Source organism: Eptatretus burgeri, chromosome 11 (genome assembly GCF_056783735.1).
Source record: "Eptatretus burgeri isolate ZD-2024b chromosome 11, Ebu_testis_v1, whole genome shotgun sequence".
Classification (NCBI taxonomy): domain Eukaryota; kingdom Metazoa; phylum Chordata; class Myxini; order Myxiniformes; family Myxinidae; genus Eptatretus; species Eptatretus burgeri.
Window position 1 is genome coordinate 45,923,830 of NC_140971.1, and position 25,000 is coordinate 45,948,829.

Genomic DNA, 25,000 nt, shown 5'->3' on the forward strand with positions numbered 1-25,000 from the left:
GACTTTCTTCGCGCAGTGTATCACCAGCAGCATATCTTGCAATCACACTGAACTGCGACAAATGGCTTACGTCTGTTGACTCATCCAAAGCCAGGGAAAAGAACGGCACTGCATTTATGTCCTTCACTTGCGTTTCCTCCACTTGGTTTGCCATCATGATGGTACGATCATGAACAGTTCTTGCCGACAGAGGCATGTCTTGTATCCGTTTGATTATCTTGTCTTTGTTCGGAAGATCATCAAAAAGTTCATTGGCGACATCCAGCATGAACGTTTTTGCATACTCGCCATCTGTGAATGGTTTTCCGTTCCTCACTATTGCTAAAGATCCAGCAAAGCTGGCGGAATTATAGTCACCTTGCCGGGTCCATACGCGGAGTTGCTGCTGGCTGGCTTGCACCCTGCTCAGTAGCTCTTGGCACGCTTTCTTTCTGCTGTCTCCCACAGGGTATTTTGATGCAAAGGTAGCATGGCGTGTGTCGAAGTGCCGCTTTATATTCGACCGTTTCATCGATGCAATTTTGTCATTGCAAATTAGACACACCACAGAACCTGCTCTCTCCACAAAGGCGAAGTCTTCGGCCCATTCGTCCTGAAATGTACGATACTCCTCATCTTTTTTTCTTTTCGCCATCTTCTTCGTCGAAGGGTTAGCTTTGAGCAAATGAGAGAGAGGGAGATGTTGACCCAAGTGAGTCTGGCTGGCCTGCGCACGGGCTGACATACTCGAGAGGTGCGGCACGGCCGGCCGACTCTGGGATGCTGTCGCCTCAGCGGTGGCGCGTGATTGGTCGAGATGAATTCCGTGACGCGTCTCGGCGGCGGCACGTCATTGGAGGAACCGAAATCACGAGTCGCCTCAGCGGTGGCGCGTGATTGGTCGAGATGAATTCCGTGACGCGTCTCGGCGGCGGCACGTCATTGGAGGGAACCGAATCACGAGACGCCTCAGCGGTGGCGCGTGATTGGTCGAGATGAATTCCGTGACGTGTCTCGGCGGCGGCACGTCATTGGAGGAACCGAAATCACGAGTCGCCTCAGCGGTGGCGCGTGATTGGTCGAGATGAATTCCGCTACGCGTGTCGGCGGCGGCACGTCATTGGAGGAACCTAAATCACTACTCGCGTCGGCCGCATGACTGGACAAAACAAAAACCGCTTCAGACAATTCGGAGGTGTTTTTTCTTCTCTCCTTCTGCCAAGTTCAGCCCTGCACGTGAATGAAGCACGACACCATTCAAACTATAGGTAAAGCTTCTGCGAGAAATATTGGGCTTTCCAAGTTTCAAACTCCAATTTTATCTGCGAGCCAGATGCAATCATCAAAAGAGCCATACCTGGCTCGCGAGCCACACGTTCCCGACCCCTGTTCTACAGTATAGAACAGCACAGGGTGCAACGTCAGTCCCCTTTCAATAGCGTGTGTGGCCACCATTGTTTTGGATACAGGCAGTGCATCGTCGACGCATACTGCCTACGAGTCTTTGGATGCATTACTGCTGGATTCTGTCCCACTCAGTCCTCAATGTCTGAAGCCATCTGACTTTGGACCATCTGCCTGTCCTGCCTTGCAGTGGTGACTCTTGGCCTCCCTGATCGAGGTCTGTCATCTGCAGAGTTGTGGAGGGTGTCTTTGTCCACCAGGGCCGATATCGTCTGGTGTGAACAGCCAAGGCAACGTGCCACCTCACGGTAGCTCAATCCGCCTTGCAGTATGCCCAAGGCACACTGCCGTTGTTCCCTTGACAATCGTGGCATGTTGACTGAAATGCCCATTTTGCACTGGCCTTTTTAAAGCCAATATCAAGACATCACTTGCAGCTCATTAAAATCATCCCGTACCCCTTGGCTAATCACTGACAGTCAAAACGGCTGTTCAACAGCTGTGCTATGAAGTGACCATTGAAGGTTCAAGTGACCATCCGTGACCGTTTTGTCTGACAGTGAGGACACTATTGTCCACAAATAAGTTCACACATTTACTACACGCAGTGTTATTGTTGATATTTGAAGGTTTAAAAGGTGGTAAGTTTCTTTTGCGTTTCAGTATATATATATATATATATATATATATATATATATATATATATATATATATATATATATATATATATATATTTCCATATATACATATACATATATATATATATATATATATATATATATATATATATATATATATATATATATATATATATATATATACATATATATATATATATATATATATATATATATATATATATATATATATATATATATATATATATATATATATATATATATATATATATATATATATATATATATATATATATATATATATATATATATATATATATATATATATGTTATTTAATTTGCGCCCGCCGGCGTGCGAACTGCCGCTTTCCACTAATAGTAGAGCAGACGGAAAATTCAGCGTGACCTTCCGGAGCAACGCCAGAACCCTGTCACGGGTGGGTCTTCAACCCCACCACGACCTAGTCAATTTTCGACCCCCGCAGGATAGGGTCAATCGCCGAATCTCGATATACCTAAGTACCAGCGCGGATAGCTAACTGGGAGACCGTACATTGGCGCAGGTCGGCTGGGACACGAACCGCCCAGGCGGTTCGTTCCGTTCTGCAGTGATAACCAAGCGGGTATTATCGCCCGACCTCGCCGGATCAGATTCTATTTAACGGGTATTTAAAACCCAACTAACATTCCGAGCTGCAATATGGCGTTCCAATGGGGGAAAAGAAAACACAACGAACGGGTAACATTCACACAAACACATATATTTACACATGCACATATACAGCCATGCAGATCTGAAAGGAAACAAAGTGAAAGCACTACAACCGGCTATAAGCAATTTATGTACAGCCACTTAACAGTTTTACGTATGGACATGGCGCCACAACATGCACTCAAAAGAAAAGAAAAGACCACCCCCACAGACAAGGGGGGTCAGACTGGGCCCGTGGGCCTTTATGGCGTTGGACTTGGCTGACCGAAAGGGCCCCACGAGGCCGTGCAGGTTACCTTCCTCGCTGGGGCGACCCACGACGCTCCTTTCCCACGACAGCTAGCGTAGCCGCAGTCCGGCCCAAGGCCTCGTCCGACGGCCCTGTGATTCGGGCTCAGCCAGCAACGCCTCAGAGGAACGAACAGGCCTTCGCTCTTTCCGAGTTGATGCTCTCGTTAAGAGCCCGCTCGTCCCTTACGCTGCCTGGACTGTCACGAAGCCCGATCACCTCGGACCGTTCGGAGCTGGTTGGTGAGTCCTCTCCAGCCCATACAGAGTTGGCAGGTCTGTGCGGCAGAGCAGGTGGAGCTGCGCTCCCAGCTCGTGTCTCCTCCTGGCGTCCAACCCTCTCCACCGACTGAAGGCTTCAAGCGCCAGGCTCCCCACTTCCGCGTAGCTCCTCGACCGCTCCAGACAGACACTCTCCAGACCCGACTTAACTCGTTGAACTGGCGCTCTGCGCGGCCTTTTATAGGGCTGGTGAGACGAGATCTGATCTCCGCGCTCTCACCTCTGACCTCTGACTTCTGCTCGGAAAGCGGACGTGGTAGAAATCACCGGCCCTCTGGATCCGATTCTCCGAGAGCGAAGCTTCCACACAGAGCGGACGTGGAAGAAATCACCAGACTTGCGCTCACAAGGAAACCTCCCACGTCGGTTTGCAGCGACGCTGTTCGCTGGGGACTCGCCGCGGCTGGTGCAAAGATGGCGTCGTTTCGGAGACGAAGGTGAGGCGATGTTTGTGGCGTGGAAATGTTGACGGTTGCTGGTAGAGTGGTGAGGATGGCGTGGTTGTTGAGAGGCAGGTGTGGTTGTGGTTGGTGTTGTGGTTAAGGGGAGCGATGTTGGTTGTTGTAATGGCGGTGGAGATGTGGTTGGTGGTTGGTCCAAAATAACGATAGGAAAAGAAAAACACTATCTCAAAGAATCACAGCCCTGTGACACGAATAATTCCCATTAAACAATGGTGGGGAAATCTAATTGAACACAGACTTACCGATCTAACTGAACTAAGGACCTTCATGGTGTTTTGTGAATATATATATATATATATATATATATATATACATATATCTACATCACCGGCCTACATATATGTATATATATATATATATATATATATATATATATATATATATATATATATATATATATATATATGTGTATATATATATATATATATATATATATGTGAATATCTACATATATATATATATATATATATATATATATATATATATATATATATATATATATATATATATATATATATATATATACAGTAATCCCCCGTTTCTCGCGGGGATTACGTTCCAAACCTCCCCGCGCTAAGTGAAAATCCGCGATGAATGGACGCCTCCCCCAAAAAATCGACTCGTCTGGTCTGGTCAGTTTGGGAGTGATTGGGTTTGAGGTGCCTGAGATCGACTAGTCTGGTCTGGTCGGTTTGGCAGTGATTGAGATTGAGGTGCCGGAGATCGACCAGTCTGGTCTGGTCAGTTTGGCAGTGATTGGGTTTGAGGTGCCTGAGATCGACTAGTCTGGTCTGGTCGGTTTTGAGGTGCTGGGTATGAGCAGTGCTCGTCCAAGGGCAGCAAACCTTTTTCCTTCCTGAAGCATATATTGAGCACCTTTACCTTAACCTTCTCCTGGAGCGTCCCAGGACCTTCCTCTGGCGCTTCGGTTCCTTGCCAGAAGCCTTAGAAGGTGCAGGGCATTTGGGCGGCATCGTAGGGCTTGGAGAAAAAACGTAGAAAATATTCGAAGTTCACAAGCGAAACTTTGTCTCGTGCGTTGTTTGACTGGTCGAGCACCACGCGTTATAATTTATTGCTTAAATAATTTATATTTTATATATTATTACCGCGATGTACCGGGGGAATCCGCAGAAAAAATTAGTTACGTTCCAAGGGAAACCCCGCGATGAACCGGGGGCGCGATAGGTGAACCGCGATGAAGCGGGGGTTGACTGTATATATATATTTTTCTATATATATATATATATATATATATATATATATATATATATATATGTATATATATATATATATATATATATATATATATATATATATATATATATATATATATATATATATATATATATATATGGCAGTCCTTCTGTCTGTTTGTCTGTCTGTCTGTCTGTTTGTAACCAATAAGCTCCTAGACCAGTGAACCGATCTTGATGAAACTTTACACACATCTCGACCTAACATTCAGCTCCAGGATGCGCAAAGTGGCTTTCCATAAAAATGAAAAAAATATCTAAGTAAAAAAAAATTAAAAAAATACAATTTCCATTTAAAAAAAGGCTTTCGAATAGTATGCCAGCGTATTAATCGTAGCAAAAGGCTTCATGGTTAAAAACGCTAGGGTTTTTTGAAATACAAAATGTTCGTATGCGTTGAATTTTTAAGCATACACATTCTCCTCCTGTTATTTGAATTCTAGAACTGCACGTGCATGGCAACAGCTAACTTCTGATCGATCTGCTCATGAAAGAGCCAGGCAAGCGGAGTCAGCTGTGGAGAGAGAGCGTCGCCTAACTGCAAATAGAGCGTCACACCGACGGGCGAGAGAAGCACAAAACTCACGTTCCAGCTTTCTCGGTCCGGGCTTTGGCAGGACATCAAGGACAGTTTCCACTGCTGCTAGAAACATTGAGTGGCTCAAGGCCGCATTCAACTATGACCTCTTTGAGGATTAACACCAGCATAAAGCCTTCCTTCCATAAATCTGAGGAATAAAAGAAGCCTTCCTAATTTTCTCCATACAACTAAAGCCTCAGTCTTACTAGCGTGAGGAAAATAGGGCAAATTTCCCGGGTATTACCGGGTCCTTCAGCTAGTATATATATATATATATATATATATATATATATATATATATATATATATATATATATATATATATATATATATATGTATATATACATACACACACAAATATGAAAAGAAAAAAAAAAACGAATACCTGAAAATGACGTAAAGTGGCTTTCCAACAGATTCCTCCAAAGTCCTGAAAATATGGAATAAGGAATGATCAACAAAATGTAAAACCATATAAAACACAAATACCAATATAAATATAATGTTTGTTGTAATTCACAGTTGTGGAAGCAGTTGTGTGAGAGAGTAATTTAAGGCCAATATTTAATATTGTTTTTCATAATTGAATCAAGCATCCCAAAATCGAACTATGAATTTTTATAGCGAAATTTGAAGAATAAATAAATGGATTTTGTTGGCTACTGCCGAATTGGTTGGCGAGTCCAACATAAATTTGGTAATTACAGGTTGCCAAATGTCGTACCATTATTATTTTTAAACTAAAAGGCACCAAATCCAACAATTCAGGAGTCATCTTTCCTATAAAAGTGAAATTGTATTTGTGTTTATATAAATGATTGTTACCTCCAATAAAAAAGGTGGAAAGAGGTTTTCTGTTTTCACCCCTGTCTATTTGTTTGTTTGTCTGTGAGCAGAATATCTCAAAAGTTGAAGATGGATTCGGACAAAATTTGGTGGATAGGTTGGGTTTGTGACAAGGATGAATTGATTATATTTCAGTGAAGATCAGGATCAGATCCAGATCTGGAAACTGTAATTTTAAAGTGATTATTCACCGTTGAGAGATGGGGCCAAAAACTATATATGGCACGATAAATAAAACGCTATGTACGGATTCTGATGAAATTTGGTGGACAGGTTGTGTGTGTGACAATGAGAATTTTTTTCAAATTTGGTGAGGATCCAGATCCAGATCCGAGAATCTTTTGAGTAATTCTTCATCATTGAGAAATGGGGCCAAAACGATACAGAGCATGATATTTCAAAACATTGAGGACGAGTTATGATAAAATCGGTGGATGAGTTGGTTAGGTGACAAGAACAAGCCGATTCGATTTTGGTTAGTGGGATACAAAATGTAAACTGTTCAGACTGGCGGAAGCATGTGCTCTTTCGAGTGCCTTTCTCATTTAAATATAAAAAAAAATATTTGTTATTTTTATGTTGAAGGCTTCAGTCACATACTAAATCGTCTTCATTGAGACAAAGCCTTAAATCAAAGAACCGCATTGATAGAAAAGTAAGGAAAGGGAGAACAGTCAAAGAGTTTTTGAGGAAGTAAAAAATCTGCTTTTTGAAAAGGGGAAGGTCATAAGTGTTTGGGAAAACATGAGAAGGTAAAGAGTTCCAGAGTTTGGCAGTGGAGGGGAAGAAACAAACATCGTAACGGCCCACTCTTGAGTTGCCAATGGCCACACAATAATCATGCGATGTAGTGGCTTGCGATTATTCCTTGGTCTCGCTAAAGGTGAAGGTACACAAGCAGCAAGTTCTTGTGAGCAGAAACCAAAGTTTGTTTGTATATCTGTTTATATATGCTTCAATTTTTTTTTTTTAATTCCAAAATCAAATTCAACCAACCAAATTTTGCATGTTGCTGAAGGGTACCCCAAATAAGGTTTCTATGTGGGTAGCATATCTGGGGGAGGGGGTTCAGGGTGCAGGGGATAACCCCAATTCTCTCCATGTAAATGCATATCATATAATGTCACCTGGTGGAAGCCAGTATTACAAATAATCTTGTGCAAGAAAATGTAAAATATATAATTCACTGATAAGCCTGGTGTTGGCTTCATCGTTAAGGTGGCTGGCATAAGATCTTAGGGTCTAGAGTTTGAGCCCGTTGTGCCATGATATAACACCAGGGACATTTATTTAGCCCGCCATCCTTCCGAATGTGGAAAAATGAGTTCCAACTTACTGGAAACAGGGGGCACTGCATCAGCGACACAGCTGTACTCCCAGGAATGATGCAACCAGCAGCCACAGGCTGAATTCACTGATATCCAACATGATGGATTCACTGATAAAGAAAGTTAATTAAACTGTTAAAACAATTAATTTGAGGATTTTCTCCCATTCTTCCTTGCAGATTTGCTCAAGTTCTGTCAAGTTGGATGGGTAGTGTCGGTGAACAGCAATCTTCAAGTCTTTCCACAGATTCTCAATGGGATTAAAGTTTGGGCTTTGGCTGAGCCAGTCAAGGACTTTCACGTTCTTGTTCTGAGGCCATTCCAGTGTTGATTTGGCTGTATGCTTGGGGTCATTGTCCTGTTGAAATGTAAATATTTTCCAGTCTTCAGTCTTTTGCACACCGAAGCAGGTTCTCTTCAAGGATGGGCCTGTATTATTTTTATTTTTTTGGGATACATTATAGAGGCTCGTATGAGAGCTGACACACAACGCACAACCAGGGAACAGGAGACAAGAGGGGCAGGAGAAGGAAGGAGAAAACATTGGGGAAACAGAGACATTAGGAGATCTGTAGAAGGGAGCAGGATGGGGTGGGGAACACAAGGTAAACAAGATGGACACCACAGAGACTTCCAGGAAGGAAGGCAGGCAAATTGAAGGAGGTGGGTTTGGGGTGGATTAACGGGGGTAGAAAAGATTGTGGTTTTGGATGGGGGAAGACAAGAGATAATGGTGAACAGCTGTTTTTAAGACTTGGAGGGAAGAATGGGATTGAAGAGAGTGTGGGAGTTTATTCCAAAGGCAGCAAAAAAGAGGAATGAAAGAGGGAAGGTGAGCAGTGATTCGTAATTTTGGTAGTTTTACCAGAAGGGGGTTGCTGACGGACCTTGAGCGCCCTGTGAAAATATAGAGGGGACATATCACAGACACAGCGGGGGATGGGGGGTGGGGGGGCGAGAGTGGAGAGGAAACGGTAGAAGACAGAAAGACTACTGACCTGCTTGTGGTGACACAGTAAGAGTCCCAAAGACTCAGCCTCACCGCTAGAGATATCAATGATCCTAAATGCCCAGGTTTCCACAGCGTGAAGCCAAGAAAGGTGAGAGGCAGGAGCAGCAGCCCAGAGGGGTGAGCAGTACTCCATCAGACTGCGGACGAAAGCTTTGTAAGTGGTCAGGAGCTCAGGTGGGCTGAGGAAGGACTTTGCATGACGGACGATTCCCAGTCGGCGACTGGCTTTGGAGGCCAGGTTGGAAATGTGGCTTTTCCAGGAAATATCATGGCAGAGACCAGAAGCTTGAATGAAGGGACTTTGTCCAGAGGATTGTTGAGAAAGTAGATGGGGGTTTTTTTTTGGATGGTCCTTTTGGAGAGACATCGTGAGTGTGAGAGATTTGTCAGGGTTGAAAGATATGTTCCACGTGTTGGACCAGTTTGTGATTTTATCCAGAGAGCAAAGATGTTGCTTGCCGGTCTGAGGGATAACAGATGGTACGGCAGAGGGTGGAGTCATCAGCAAAGAGATAAAGATGATTTTCCAGAGAGTTGGAGAGATCATTGATGAAAACCAGAAAAAGAACAGGGCCCAGAATGCTGCCTTTTGGAACTCCAGCCTGGAGAGGAAGAGGGGATGAGAGAACTCCATTTACATCCACACGTTGGCTGCGACAGGAGAGGAAGTCTGTGAGCCATGAGTGGAGATGGCCATGGATACCATAGGAAGACAGCTTGGTGAGCAAGGCAGGGTGCCAGACCGTGTCAAAAGCACAGGATATGTCTTGGGATATGGCTCTGATTTCGTGTCGAGCATTGAATACCTCCATCCATTGTTGGGAGAGCAGAAGCAGCGTATCGAGGGTAGAGCGACCTGGTCTGAAACCGCATTGATGACCAAAAATCAAGTCAATGGAGAAGAGGAAGGATTTAATATCTGAAGTGATGATGGATTCTATAACCTTGCTGAAGATTGGGAGAAGGCTGATTGATCTGTAGTTGCAGGGATCTGTTTTTGCACCTTTTTTATGCAGAGTGGTAATGTTTGCTGATTTCCAAGCAGATGGCAGATGACCTTGAGCAAATGAGAGTGTGAGAAGAACAGAGGGAGGGTGAGCAAGAGCAGAGGAGCAGGTTTTTAGGACACATGGGCTGATGCCGTGTGGACCGGTTGAAGAACTTGAGTCGAGGTTTGACAGCAAACAATTTGAATCGAGGTTTGACAAAAAGGACACAAGTCCAGTGACAGTTGTGTGCGACTGGATAAGGTGGGAACAGAAAGTGATGGGTTTGGGACACAAAATTTTGATGTAAACACGAGTTTAGGCATTCAGCCTTTTCATGCGCAATGTCAGTAGTGCGGCCATTTGAGGTAAGGGAGGGGATGGAGGGGGAACATACACCAGAAACAGATTTGATTAGACGCCACCAGGATTTGGAGGAGGAAGAGAAGTTTGAGAGTTCAGACTTGAGATGAGAAAGATGTTGTTTTCTGACTCTCCTGAGGGTAGATACACACTTGTTCCGAGCTTTGTGGAAGGAACTGAGATTGCCCTCAGTTGGGTTTGCTTTCCATGAGGCAAAGGCAAGTTGTTTTACGACAACTGCCTCGCCACAAGCTTCAGTAAACCAAGGGCGGGAGGAAGGGTAGGACAACTGAAGATGACAGGGGATAAATCTGTGCATGAGGGAGAGCAAGTTTCTTTGAAAGAATTCCCAGAACGAGTTGATGTTGGAGAAAGTAGCGATGGGAGACCAGTCTAGAAATTCGATGGCTGCTTCGAGACCCTTCCAGTCAGCCTGAGTGAAATGCCAGACGCGACAGTGCTGGGGTCTTTCCCTAATACCAGCCAGAGAGATGTCTACTTTGACAAGCATGTGATCAGAAGAGCCGATTGGAGCAGATATTTTCTGGGAAATTTGTCAAAATCAGATCCAGAAGAGATGGAGTGCCATTGGTTGAGATCCGGGTCAGGAAATTGACCAATTGAGTCAGTCCTAATGAGTCGCAGAAGTCTTTTGCTGAAGTGCCACAGCAAGTGAGAGAGGTACCCACACACAGCCAACTCGCATGATGACAATTGAAATCACCACATATGAGGAAGAGACAGTTCGCATGAGAGGATAGAAGTTGGTCCATGTTTTCGGATAGTGAGATAAATGGAGTCATCACTGTTTGGTGGATGGCACAACACACATATAAACATAAGGTGGCAGTGGAGGGAAGCCATAGCCAGAGGTATTCCTGGGGGTGTGGGGGAGTGAGGGCAGTGCATGGAGAGTGAGGAATGGAGTCTTTGATTAAGAGAGCAACTCCTCCACCAGGACAAAGCTCAGGTCTGTCATACCAGAGGAGGGAGTAACTAGCGAGAGATACTTGGGAGTCATAGGTGTGTTGAAGGAGGAAAGTTTCTGTTAGGCAGATTATGTCTGATTTGTCAGTGGCAACCTGTAAGGGAAGACCTGTCAGGTTTGAGCGAAGGCCCTGGATGTTTGAGGTCCATACTGTTAAGGAAGAGGGAGGGGAGGAGGCTTTGGGTGCAGGGGAGGGGAGGGATTTTGCTCCAGTCATTATTCCTCTGGCCATGCAAGTCTCCTATTCCCTGCTGCTGAAAAGCATCTCCATAGCATAATGCTGCCACAACCAAGCTTCAAGGTAGGAATGGTGTTCGATGGGTGATGAGCTGTGCTCAGTTTCTGCCAAGTGTAGCGCTTCGCAATTACACCAAAGAGTTCAATTTTCGTCTCACAGACCACAGAATCTTCTGCCTCATGCTTTTTCAGCCTTTCACATCCCTTTTTGGCAAACTTCAAGCATCCTGTCATGTGCAATTTTCTCAGGAGTGGCTTCCATCTACTACTCTTCCATAAAGCCTAGATTTGTGAAGAGCTGCATAGACTGTTGTCCTTCCGGCAGGTTCTCCTATCTCAGGCAAGGAACTCTGTGTAGTTCTGTAAGAGTGGTCATTGGCTTCTTGGTCACCTCCCTGACAAAGGTCGGTCTTGCCCAATTGCTCTGTTTGGTTGGACAGCCAACTCTTGGAAGAGTTTGGGGAGTTCCATATTCTTTCCATTTCCTAATGATTGAGCTCACTGTGCTCTTGGGAACTTTCAACAGTCTAGAAATTGTTTTTTCCCTTCCCCAGATCTATGCCTCCTCACAATTATATCATTGAGTTTTACAGACAGTTCCTTGGACTTCACGGTGGAGTCTTTGCCCTGATATGCACTGTCAACTGTGGGACCTTATATAGAAAGGTATGTTTCTTTCTAAATCATGCCCAATCAATTTTTATTCAGGTGGACTCCAATCAGGTTGTAGAGATATCTCAAGGTTGATCAAAGGTGGACTCCAATCAACTTGTTCTCTCAAGGTTGATCAAAGGAAATTTTATGGACCTGAGCTCAATTTGGAGTGTCATAGCAAAGGGGTTGAATACTCATTGACACAAGAGACTTCAGCTTTTCATTTTAAAATAATTTGCAAAGATTTCTAAAAAAAAAATGTTTTCACTTTGGCATTATGAGGTATTTTGTGTAGAACGGTGACAAGAAAATTCAATTTAATCCATTTTAAATTCAGGCTGTAACACAACAAAATGTGACAAACGTCGAGGGGTGTGCATACTTTCTGAAGGCACTGTAGATTCAAGTTATTGCGGTGTCTTTGAGAGTTCAATTTTTGTTCCAACATTCTTTTTAATCTCTTTTAAACCAGGCTGTTCCAGATATGATTTCTGTTGAATAAGAAAAACGTACTGCCCATCCAGATTTTTCAATGCCTGCTTAAAGACAGGGAGACACATTCCTTGCTATTACATGGATCCCTAGCTCCTTCAGGACATACGCATTCTTCCAATAATCTGGTTAAACTTTCAACATCTAAGTTTGTTGCACACCTTCATTCTATTATTTCTCTTTTTTCCCATTTATAGAACAGCCTTCTGGAGCCTGTTAAATCCCACTCTTCCTTCCAGGGCTTTATGCAAGTGCTTCACCATTATCACATATAACCACCCCCCCCCAACCCCAGGTTGGCTTCTACCTGTAATATTTCAATACCCCCATTATAACCCAACCTAACCCACTCCCATTACTTTCACACGACTCTGTTTCCTCCCCTCGTCTCAATACCGATTTTTAATTGTTCGTTCCTTCCCCTGATTGTTGCGTATCTAAATGAAAAACAAATATCTAAATAAGAAAAAGAGGAAATAAACCACTCACTCCTCGGTCACCTCTTCGGGTAAAATGAAACCACGAAAGAGATCTCGAGCCAAGTCCACCAAGCACGATGCTAAAGGAGATGCCGTCTCTGACTCAAAGTCATCCTGCAAAAGAAAATGATAGCTTGCTTTAAGAAATGAGATGGAAAAAACCTAAAAATAGGAGAACGATACAATGGAAAAGTAAAAACTGTGAATAGTGAATAGTAAGTGTTGTGACCGAGTGGTAAGGACATTGGATTATCATGTCATAGGTTCTGGGATCAATAATCCAGCTGCCTCACTAGTAGCATTCCTGCTCTGGTATAGATCGAATCAAAATAAAGACCAATGACTGCACCGTAGTCCCAATAAGGAAGCCAGACATATTACATCTGAACGCGCGCACACACGCGCGCGTACACACGCATGCACGCACACACACACACATATATACATACATACAAACAAATATATAAACACACAAACACAGATATATTATGTCCTGGTAAGTACTTACAAAAGCTATATTAATTGTAGTCATAACCTTAACTTATAAGAAATTTACTGATTTCCGAACTGCGCACACACACACACACACACACACACACACACACACACACACACACACACACACACACACACACACACACACACACACACACACACACACACACACACACACACACAGACACTGTATTGGTAAGCACTTACAAAAGATATTATATTTGAAGTTATAACCTCAACTTATAAACAATTTACTGATTTCCCAACTGCCCACATCATCAGCCGGCACCGTTTTTCATCGAGGTTTCAATCCTTTCAGCCCAGAACCTCTCCAAACAGCGGACCCATAGCCCCGGCCACAGCTCCACATCAATAGATTATTCAACATCAATGGACCCACAACCTCAAAGTTGTGTCCAGATAGTTAGTCAACACAGCAATGCAATATCCTGATCCAAACTTATTTGATTACTAATTTTATTTAAAGTATTACTACATTTGAATAATTTTAATAATACAACACTTTATATGATTATATATATATTAAGGGAGAAACACTTTACCTTGTACACGTGTTCATTACACAGCATCTCCATCTAACCATCGACTCAAACTGTCATTCAAATATTCAAACTTTCATTAACAACCGATTTTAACATGCTGAACTGCATATCTTAACAACCACCAACAAATTATTTTAATTCTAATTACCCTCGCCAAAGGAGAAGGTATTGCATTTGGGTCCGTTTGTTTGTCTGTTTGTTTGGCCGTACAGAATTTTCGTGTTTTTCTCCGCAACTGCTCGTTGTATTGAGAGGAAATTTGCACCATTGGTACGACTATTCATGTAAAATGTTTTAATGATAATTATGACGTCATGGGTCACGTGGTGTGGCAGCCATGTTGGAAAAATGGAAAACTTTGGACCTCTGTATCTCGGAAACCGCACCAACGAAAAAAATTGAAACTTGGCACATGGAAAGTACTCCTCATGGGGAATAAGCACTTTTTTATGACATCAGAGGTGCCCTCTTTATGATGTCATAATTGCATATGTGGAATGCCACATCCGATCAGTATGAAAAAAAATTTAAGGTCATCTAGAGATAAAATGGTCCACAGAAAAATAAATTATTACGTCATTGGTCACGTGATTTGGCAGCCATATATATATATATATATATATATATATATATATATATATATATATATATATATATATATATATATATATATATATATTTAAACCTTCAAAAATTTTCTCTGAAGTGGCTGAACAGATCGAGGCGAAACATTACATGTACGCCTGTCCATGAGGAACAAAAGGTTCACACATATGAATTCATTGGTCACATGATTTGGCAGCCATATTGGATTTACCCTAAAATCTATAAAAAATCTTCTCCAGAATGGCTGGACAAATCGAGGGGAATCTTGACATAAGTGTACGCCAAGCCATGGGTGTACAAGTGTGTTCATGAATAATTTATACGTCACATGGTTTGATAGCCATATTTGATTGAAGAAAATATTAAATAATGTTTTCTCTGGAACTGCTTATTCAATCAATGTGAAACTTCACATTTATGATCTAGTAGAGATGGGGAATACATGTGTTAAATTTCAACTTGATCGGACACATGGTCTGGCAGCCTGAATTATTTAATTTTGATTTATTTTTTTTTGCCTTTTTATTCTTATTATTTTTTGAATAAGACTCACATGGCTGTGCCTGGATGGGTTTGAGGATAGAGTAGTAGCAGCTGAAATGTGTATCCTATCGAGGTTCCTCCTGATGACTTAATCTTTGCTTTTTTTATAGTTTGAGTTCCTTCTGATGACACCAATGCAGGACTGGACCTATTTGGTCTTCCATTTGATTTGAATTGAATTTACAGCTGGGGTTACGTTCCTCTAAACTTCCGCGAACGGCAAAATCATGAATGGCGAACAGTTTATAACATGCAAGTCAATGAGATACATTCCAGCCTCCCAAAACAAGTCCAAAAATCATCACCTTTATCACCCCCTGCTTCTCGTTTCAAGTCGTTATAAATTGTGAGGGCCTTATGTCGAGTGTAAGGGCACCAGTGGGCATGTTTTTTTTTTTTCATCTTCCAACCATACATTCAATAGTTTTTCCATTTTTTCAGTGTATGGATCTCTGCGACTTAATGAGGCTACATTAGAGGAAATATTTCCACCATAACTGACACTAGCCCAAATTTAATCACTACATTTATGAATGTAACAAATGGTGGACTCATTGACGTTGTAGTCTATCACCAACACAGTAACACGTGCACCACTCTCAAGTCGATATAATATTTTCACTTTTTCCATTGTTATCACTTTCTTCAATTTTTTATTCTGCTCTTCAGTAGATGCACCACTTAATGGACGTTTTGGACCCATGATTAAATATACAGTATACAAAGTTTTATCACAACAAAATAGCACACCTTACCAACCGCCAAGCAGGCAGAAGACAATGATGCGGGGGTGCAGCAGATGTTGGAAGACGCAGAATGTAAATTTTCAAATTGTTATATTTTCCGGCGATACGGTACAATTATAATTTAACACACAATGTTAAATGAAGCAAAATATTGTGATCCAAACAAAGTGTTGAAATACTTATGAAATACGAACGAGTTTAGGATGGGCGGGGTTTATTTTGTCCACGGTAGGAGGATGTTCCCGGAAGACGCAGAAGGAAAATTTTTATATTTTCCGGCGATACAGTACAGTTATGTTTTAACAGGTAATATTAAATGAAGGAAAATATTGTTATCTGAGCATTGAAAGTGTAAAAAATCTGATGAAAACCTATGGAGTTTAAGGAGGGAGGCGATCATTTTTTTTCGCGGATAAGCGGGAGTATCGGCGTGGACAGAGAGAATGGGTGTCTAAAAGGTAAACGCAGATAAGGGAAATTGCGGAAGGCGAGCACGCGGACGGCGAGCACGCGGACGGCGAGCACGCGGACGGCGAACACGCGGACGGCGAACACGCGGACGGCGAACACGCGGACGGCGAACACGCGGACGGCGAACACGCGGACGGCGAACACGCGGACGGCGAACACGCGGACGGCGAACACGCGGACGGCGAACACGCAGACGGCGAACACGCAGACGGCGAACACGCAGACGGCGAACACGCAGATGGCGAACATGCAGATGGCGAGGGTTGACTGTATTTTAATCCCATTCTAAATTCAATAGAATAATGTAATATAATTTAAAAAAACGTCATGGGTCAGGGTCAGATGTCCGATAAAAGCGGGGTTGTATCAAAGTGGAACGCCTTGGTACCTGGTCATCACTGGCAGCAGTTATAAAATGGCAGTTCTAATTATGTCTCTTATTAATTACATAACACACCAGTACACAAGCGCTACACAAAAAACACCACACAAAACAAATCTAGGCGAGGGTCTGCAATCTCTGATTGCTCTTTCTCTTGTTTATAATGAATTATTAAAGCAATATTTATTCATTCTATTTATTTATTCTATCTTTTTTTTAAATCGAAAAACCTCCTTTATTTCATATATATATATATATATATATATATATATATATATATATATATATATATATATATATATATATATATATATATATATATATATATATATATATATATATATATATATATATATATATATATATATATATATATATATATATATATATATACAGTATATATTGTTGTGGTGCTGGGTACTGAGACACCAGTTTGTCACTCAGGGGATTAACCCCTGGTTGTTCTCGGTAGAGCCGGACCTGGGGACACCGCTCACAATTAACGTTATGGTACGGTGGGTTGTTTTAAAACCTCGAACGCCACCCAATCAACCACGAGTTCCAGTGTCCGCCATCTAATTATTCCGTTTAACTTGAGGTCACGTGGTTACCTGAGCGGGGAGCGCGCCCTTGGCAAAGCACCAATATTAGCTGGTTAGAGTTTAATTAGGGTGGCCGAGCGTTTCAACAGCTGGTGCGTGCCGATGATTTTTTTTGGTCAAATCTGTGGTAATTACCTCCCAGTCTATCTCGGTTTGAAGAATGCTAGACCAATAGAAGGAAAGTACAAACACGGACAGGTTGGAAATCGACAAATAATTTATTAATAATAAAATTAATAAATAAAAAGAACCTTTTATTTGCTGAGGTAAATAAAGAATTTCAAAGCAAAATCAATCAAAATGCCAGGAAAGAGACAAAGAGCAGATGCTTATCGGGGGTTGACTTACTTCCAGCTAAACGCAGACAAGGGTACCCAGCAGATCATTCGGGGGGAGGGGAGGGGGAGAATCGTCTCGCTCACCAGAAAGTCGTCCGTGAAGCGAAAATGTCCTGAGAATGTGTGCGTGCGTGTCACGTCCGTCGCCAACACCCAGCTTTGCCGTGCACCCTCCTGCGGGGCAGCCTTGAACGCCAGTCGACAGCTGGAGGGCACCGAGATCATCCGTTGTGGGTTTAGACCCTGGTGTTGTTGGTGATCGACCCGAGCCTCACTTGTTGGTGGCACCTTTGCTTTTTCCTCTCTGGACTTTTTCTCCTCAGAGAACGTCCCTCTTTCGCTCGTTTTTTTCATATCTCAGAACGTCTCTACTCACAGAACGCCTCTCCTCACAGAACACGCCTCACGCTTTCTCTCGCTCGTTTTTAATATCCCCGGGCCGTCTCCACAAGGTGCCGTCCACTCAGAGCTCACCCCACCCCACTGGGGCATGGTTACCATGACGATCCATGCACTCTCTAAAAAGGCGGGCGTCGGAGCTCGCGAAGGAATGTTGCTGAGGAAAAACGAGAGCAGGCTTCAGAGCTCGTGAAAGAAATGTGTGTGAACGTGTCTGTCGTAAAGAAAAAAAGCTTCCCATAAGAGAGGGGATCTATCCTTTACCCTTCTCAATGCATCACCTAAAATATCCCATTAGACATGGGTATGGAGCTAATCTGAACATGCATTTAAGGAAATAACTGTCTGAGGACCTGGATGTGTGGATGCATTCATCAGACTGGATTCTAAAATCCGTAACACTACCCCTTTCCCTATCCCAGACTCGTCCCGAGTCGTCCAACAACTGGCGACACCGGTTTAAAAATTTTTAAAAAAAAAATTACAACATTGCAATTAGCACTACCATGTGACATGCAGGTGAAGTTACCCCCTACCTAGTATGTTTTAACTCTACCCTTCAGTGTGTGCGACAATTTAAACTAGATATCTCCCACCTGATGTGCTGGGAACTACCTAACTGACTCACACAGCCAACCTTATGCTACACCAAAATTGCCAGAATTTTTGAAACTACAACACACAACCGGTGGGCTTTAATAATTGACACAACTATACAACTATATACAATTTCTGACCCAGGACCTGGACAAATGCAGAAGAAAAATTGTGGAGAGGGGGAAGAACACCTGCCAATTCTTGCCATCTTCATGCTCTTCACCAGCACACCTAACAAAATAAACCTTCAGGCCAGTGACTGGCATACAGGCCATAAACGTTGTAGCCTTCCAAAAAAAATGGTCAAGAAGCAGCAACAAGGACAGCCACTTCCTCCACAGAGCTGCGTTCATGCAGTTCATGGCCATGGTGATACGTGGCAGAACAAGTGAAGCAAACTGGCATAAGCCTGGCATGTGGCTGGCATGAAGCCGGCATGAGCTGGTATGAGTTGGTATAAAGCTAGAATGAGTTGGTATGAGCTGGTATAAAGCTGGAATGAGCTGGCATGAAGCTGGTAGAAAGGGGCTGTAACAAAGAGGCAGTCCATAAGTGTGGTGGCATGCTGCCACAGTAAATGCAGTTCAACAAAATAAAACAAACAAAACCACCATGATAACTAGAACGGTGTCACCTGGTATTAGGCTCCAGTGAGTATCAGTCCACAGAACAGGTGTGGGTGGAACACAGGCCACGGAGCAAACGGTGAAGTGAGGTGAGCGACGCCCCGATGCAGAACAGGTGATCCAGCAAGGCGAGCGATGCCTTGATTCAGAGCAGGTGATCCAGCAAGGCAAGCAATGCCTTGATGCAGAACAGGTGATGGTCCTGGGGCAATGGTGAGACAAAGCGAAAGAGCAAACAGCAACAGCACGAAAAGAAAAAAAAAGGGAATCCAGGTAATGCCAAACACCAGGTCCGACCAACATGGTCAGCTGGTCCCTGGTGTGCACATACTTGGGGCAGTGGTGGTGGTGCCGGGAGAGAGAGCTCGAGGTTGGCCCCATTCATCCGCACCCATCCGTCTTTCCCATATACACTACCCTAGCCCCCCTCTTTTTACAATTTGTCGCTACGTCTCGTCTCCTATATACCACTATCCCCATTGCCAAATTCGTACCCAATCCACCCAAGGTTCCTTGGAAAGGAAGATCCAAACTTCATGCAATCTTACACTTACATCGTGACAAGTCTCGTTCTCGAGTCCGACAGGAGGGCAAGTCCAGCAGCCGGCGATCATCCCGACAGTGGATGGTGCAAAAGGGTCTTCATCAATCCTAACTACGCTAATATTGTTACACTTTTAAACTTTCCCTGGGGTTATACCCTGCCAAAAGGCCTTTGTTAAACTATGGGGTTCTAAAAACCCAAATTCCCATCGCCTACGTGTTGGTGCTCTCACAATTTTGGGCGTTGCCCAGCAAATTTTCTTTCTGTGCCATCGCACAATTTCATGGCTGGGTTGTGTGGCTCCACGAGCAGGTCCACCCACCTACATACTCACCATGAGCACCCCCGGGTCACTGGACCTGCATCCGAGCTTGCCTGCTCCTCACCCTAACATGGGGGATGCCCTCACTGGCACTCCCCCTCGATGTCTACTTGGCATTTTGGCGCCCCGGGTCCCGCTGCTCGGGTACCCGGTCCCATTGAACACTGCGTCTCCTCGGGTACCTGCGTCCACGAATACAATAATGGCTCCCTGGACCTACCAAAGGCCTCACCTAGCCGACGAGCCCCCAGTGCCCGGGGTGCCTGCTTCATCCGAATACTACACTCACGAGCCACATGCCCAGCCAGTCCATTATCTCCTGCACCCTACACACAAAAAAAATTTTTTTTTAACTTTCCACAATCAGCACCAACCGCATAATGACATCCATGTGTAAATTTACCTAATCCCTCTACCTAACTTTAAACTAACCCCCGGGTTTCCTTGGGTGGGATCCACTCCCCCCATTCAATCCTTCACACCATGCATTCTATTACTCACACTCATACGGGCCATTGCCCTGCCCTCACACTCATAATTCATTTATCACACACAAACACATTTCCACTCACTGACATAGCATCACCGAACTCATTTCCCCAAACTAACTTGTGCACCCTTGTCTTCCCTTATACTACACACGCTCCCATTTAACTCTATCGCTAAGCTACGTCCCCACTACACGTTCATGTCTCTACCTAAACAGTCCCTATTGTTGCTTTTGGTCCCTAAATTTATCCTAGCCCTCCCTCATGGTCGCTGCTTCGGTACCCACATAGAGGCTCCCATCGCTGGCACCCGCATGTGGGCCTAACAATGCCATCCCCCTTAGGCTAGTGCTCCGTTGCCCCAGTGTGTGGGGCTGTTTCACAACTGCACTCCACACATGGGGGTTACTGACACCGTCTCCTCTGATTATGAGCCCTCTGCATCTGCGGAGGTGCTCCGTCATATGTCTGTTGCAAGCAAATTTGTGTTTGAATTCTTGCCACATGGAATTGGGGTTTTCCCACGGGGAACCAAGCGTGCTCGCCACGCCCATTGCTCATGCTGTGGGTACCGTGCATATTGCACAACTGGTCCCCGTGAAAAAAATTGCAGCCAAATCTGTTCTGTTTCACCATTGGTGCTCCAGTTATTTATCTGTCACCGAGCGTTTACACGCCGGTCCCTCTGAAACCATTAACACATCGCGCCACCGTCCGTGCTTGGGCGATTGGCAAAGTACCGACCGCGCACACTCCCGTACCTCGTACGCAAAGTCCCATGGAGCCGGCGTGGTTTCCAATACAACTTTGTCCCGCTCAAGAGGTTTGCCCTCCGGTCCGCTACACGAACCACTACTCCCGTCCGGGTCGATCCGTGTGCACTCATCCATGTTATAACACATGCACTCCGCACATACTCCGGCGCATTGGGCACTCCAAGAAACCCCGGGTCCTTGATTCCCCCCAAGCTTGATACACACCCAATCACATCATGTACGTGCCCGGTCTCGCCATGACTCAACTTTGTTATACTCACCTCCTCCCGTTCTTCGAGAACTCTGTCACGCTGCAAATATAACACGTCCATGCATTCAATAATCTCTTCCTTTACTCCACCACCTGTTTCTACCTGTTTTGCTTTAATTTCAATAATCTCGATTTTTACCTCATGCACCTCCTCTTTTACCTTTGTAAATTCTCGATGCGCGCCTTGTATTTCCCCCTCGAATGTCACCTTTGTTGTTTCTATTTGTGTTTCCATTTCCCGTTCCTTTGTTCCCATCGTCTGTGTCACCTCCTCCACTCTCTTCGTCAGTTTCTCGTGTGCCATTTTACATTCGTTTTTAATTGCCGTCATCTCTCGTTTCCTCCCCAGCGGCTCTTGACTCCTTTATCACCCCTGTGTTTTCCCCATTTGTTCCTTCAACTCATTCTGTCCTATCGTCAGTCCTTCTACCTCCTTTGTTATGTTTCCAATCTCTCCCATCAGTCAGGCCTCGCTCTCCCTCATCTCTTCCCGGACACCGATCCTACACTCCCTTACCTCCTCTCGTACTGCTGCCATTTCTCTGCCCATCGTTTCACTCATCTCCCTTTTTATTTCATCGCCCATCACGTCAATTTTTCTGCTGTTTTTGTCCATTTTTCTGTTCATCACTTCTATTCTGCTGTTGTTTTCGTCCATTTTTCTGTTCATCACTTCCATTCTGCTGTTGGTTTCTTCGCCCTTCAAGTCCATTTTTCTGCTCATCGCTTCCATTCTGCTGTTGTTTTCTTCGCTCGACATTTTCATTTGTGCCAGTAATTGCCTCATGAGCAACATCATGCCATTCTCGGGCTGCACTGGTGGCGATAACCCGGCGTTCTGCGTTATCGGCGCCGCATTTTCCAGAGACCGAGGGTGGGGGTTATTTTCCATCTCTCCCATTGCTTCCTCGTTACACTCCATTGTGACTTAATGCAGGTCCTGGGTCAAATCCGTATCCATATTTACATTATCTACATGGCCCACAGGACCAGCCCGTGTTGGTCCGCCATTGTCCGTCCCAATAAATTTAGCTAAAATTTGGTCTAACCGCTCTGAATTTCGAGGTGCATGAAGCGCACCACAGGTTGACGACCTGACACCAATTTATTGAACAAGGGGTTCGAAAAATATCCCACTCTTGACACCAGTTGTTGCAGTGCCAGGTACCGAGACACCAGCTTTTCACACAGGGGGATTAATCCCCGGTTGTCCTCGGTGGAGCCGGACCTGGGGCCATCGCTCACAATTAACGTTATGGTACGGTGGGTTGTTTTAAAACCACGAACGCCACCCAGTCAACCACGAGTTCCAGTGTCCGCCGTCTCATTATTCCGTTAAACGAGAGGTCACGTGGTTACCTGAGCGGGGAGTGCGCCCTCGGCAAAGCACCAATATTATCTGATTAGATTTTAATTAGGGCGGCCGAGTGTTTTAACCGCTGGTGCGTGCCGACGATTTTGTTTGGTCAAATCTGTGGTAATTACCACCCAGTCTATCTCGGTTCGAACAATGCTAGACCAATAGAAGGAAAGGACAAACACGGACAGGTTGGAAATCGACAAATAATTTATTAATAATAAAATAAATAAATAAAAAGAACCTTTTATTTGCTGAGGTAAATAAATACTTTCAAAGCAAAATCAATCAAAATGCCAGGAAAGCGACAAAGAGCAGATGCTTATCAGGGGTTGACTTACTTCCAGCTAAACGCAGACAAGGGTACCCAGCAGATCACTCAGGGGGAGGGGAGGGGGAGAATCGTCTCGCTCACCAGAAAGTCGTCCATGAAGCGAAAACGTCCTGAGAATGCATGAGTGTGTGTCACGTCCGTCACCAGCACCCAGCTTTGCCGTGCACCCTCTCGCGGGGCAGCCTTGAACGCCAGTCGATGTCTAGAGGGCACCGAGATCGTCCGTTGCAGGTTTAGACCCTGGTGTTGTTGGTGATTGACCCGAGCCTCACTTGTTGGCGGCACCTTTGCTTTTTCCCTCTCTGGACTTTTTCTCCTCAGAGAACGTCCCTCTTTCACTCCTTTTTATATTTCAGAACGTCTCTCCTCACAGAACTCCTCTCCTCACAGAACGTCTCTCCTCTTACACTCATTTTTAAAAATATCTCAGAAAGTCTCTCCTCACAGAACGTCTCTCCTCACAGAACGCCTCTCCTCACAGAATGCGCCTCATGCTTTCTCTCGCTCGTTTTTATATCCACGGGCCATCTCCATGGGGTGTCGTCTGCCCCAAGCTCACCCCACCCCACTGGGGCACGGTTACCATGACGACCCGTGTGCTCTGAAAAAGGCGGGCGTCGGAGCTCGCGAAGAAATGTTGCTGAGGAAAAACGAGGGCGGGCTTCAGAGCTCGTGAAAGAAATGTTGCTGAGGAAAAATGAGGGCGGCTTCAGAGCTCGTGAAAGAAATGTGTGTGAACGTGTCTGTCGTAAAGAAAAAAAAGCTTCCCATCAGGGAGGGGATCTATCCTTTACCCTTCTCAATGCATCACATCTAAGATCCCATTAGACATGGGGATGGGGTTAATCTGAACATGCATTTAAGGAAATAACTGTCTGAGGACCTGGATGTGTGGAGTCATTCATCAGACCGGATTCTAAAATCCGTAACAATATATATATACATATATAATATATATGCATATATATTGTTATGAATCTGGAATCCATGCGCACTCAACATGCAGGTCCCAAAGTTAGTTATGCTGGTAAGTACGTGTGTAGTCAGGACCCCGTCCTTTTGTTTAGTGGGAGGATTAAATGTGCGCGTTGTGACGGCTAGTTAGGTTATTACATCTCATCTTACATCTATCATCCCATCTGCACGACCCAACCAGCCCATCATGCTCCGTCACCGCCCGTTGGCCGCTCGTACCTTGATTTGCCTAGAGGGGAGGCCTCGCGGTTTCGGTCCTCGGGCTCCACAAATTATAGTTTTTGCACGGTGGGCCTTTCAGGGCAGACCCTCTTGCTCTGCACGAGTGAGGCCACATGGCCATGTGCAGAATATGGGGTCTCCTTGCAAGGGCCACGGCTCCGCCCCGGTGGGGTGCGGCCGTAGGCCAATGAGGGACAGACAGCGAGATGATTCTTGCCAAGGCTCTTCCCCATGGTGGAAGATATATCTCGGAGACTCAGAGGGTGGTTGTGGTTGGCGTTGGCGCTGGGAGAGTCTGTTCGCAGTGGCGGAGCGGCAGAGTTTGGGTCACGGTGGCTGCACGGAAAAGAGGTTTTGTCGGCACGTGCACGGAAAA

At 44.4% G+C, this 25,000-nt stretch overlaps 1 protein-coding gene across 3 annotated transcripts in view; it reads right to left on the reverse strand.

Annotated features, from left to right (window-relative positions):
• Positions 1–25,000, reverse strand: part of INTS3 (integrator complex subunit 3) — a 128,908-nt gene that overhangs the window by 39,602 nt on the left and 64,306 nt on the right. For all 3 annotated transcript variants that reach the window (XM_085846307.1, XM_085846308.1, XM_085846309.1), the window contains exons 18-19: positions 12,999–13,102; positions 5,989–6,033 (exon numbers count right to left, since the gene is read on the reverse strand). In XM_085846307.1, the coding sequence (XP_085702433.1) occupies positions 5,989–6,033; positions 12,999–13,102 (149 nt within the window). The remainder of the gene's footprint in view (positions 1–5,988; positions 6,034–12,998; positions 13,103–25,000) is intronic.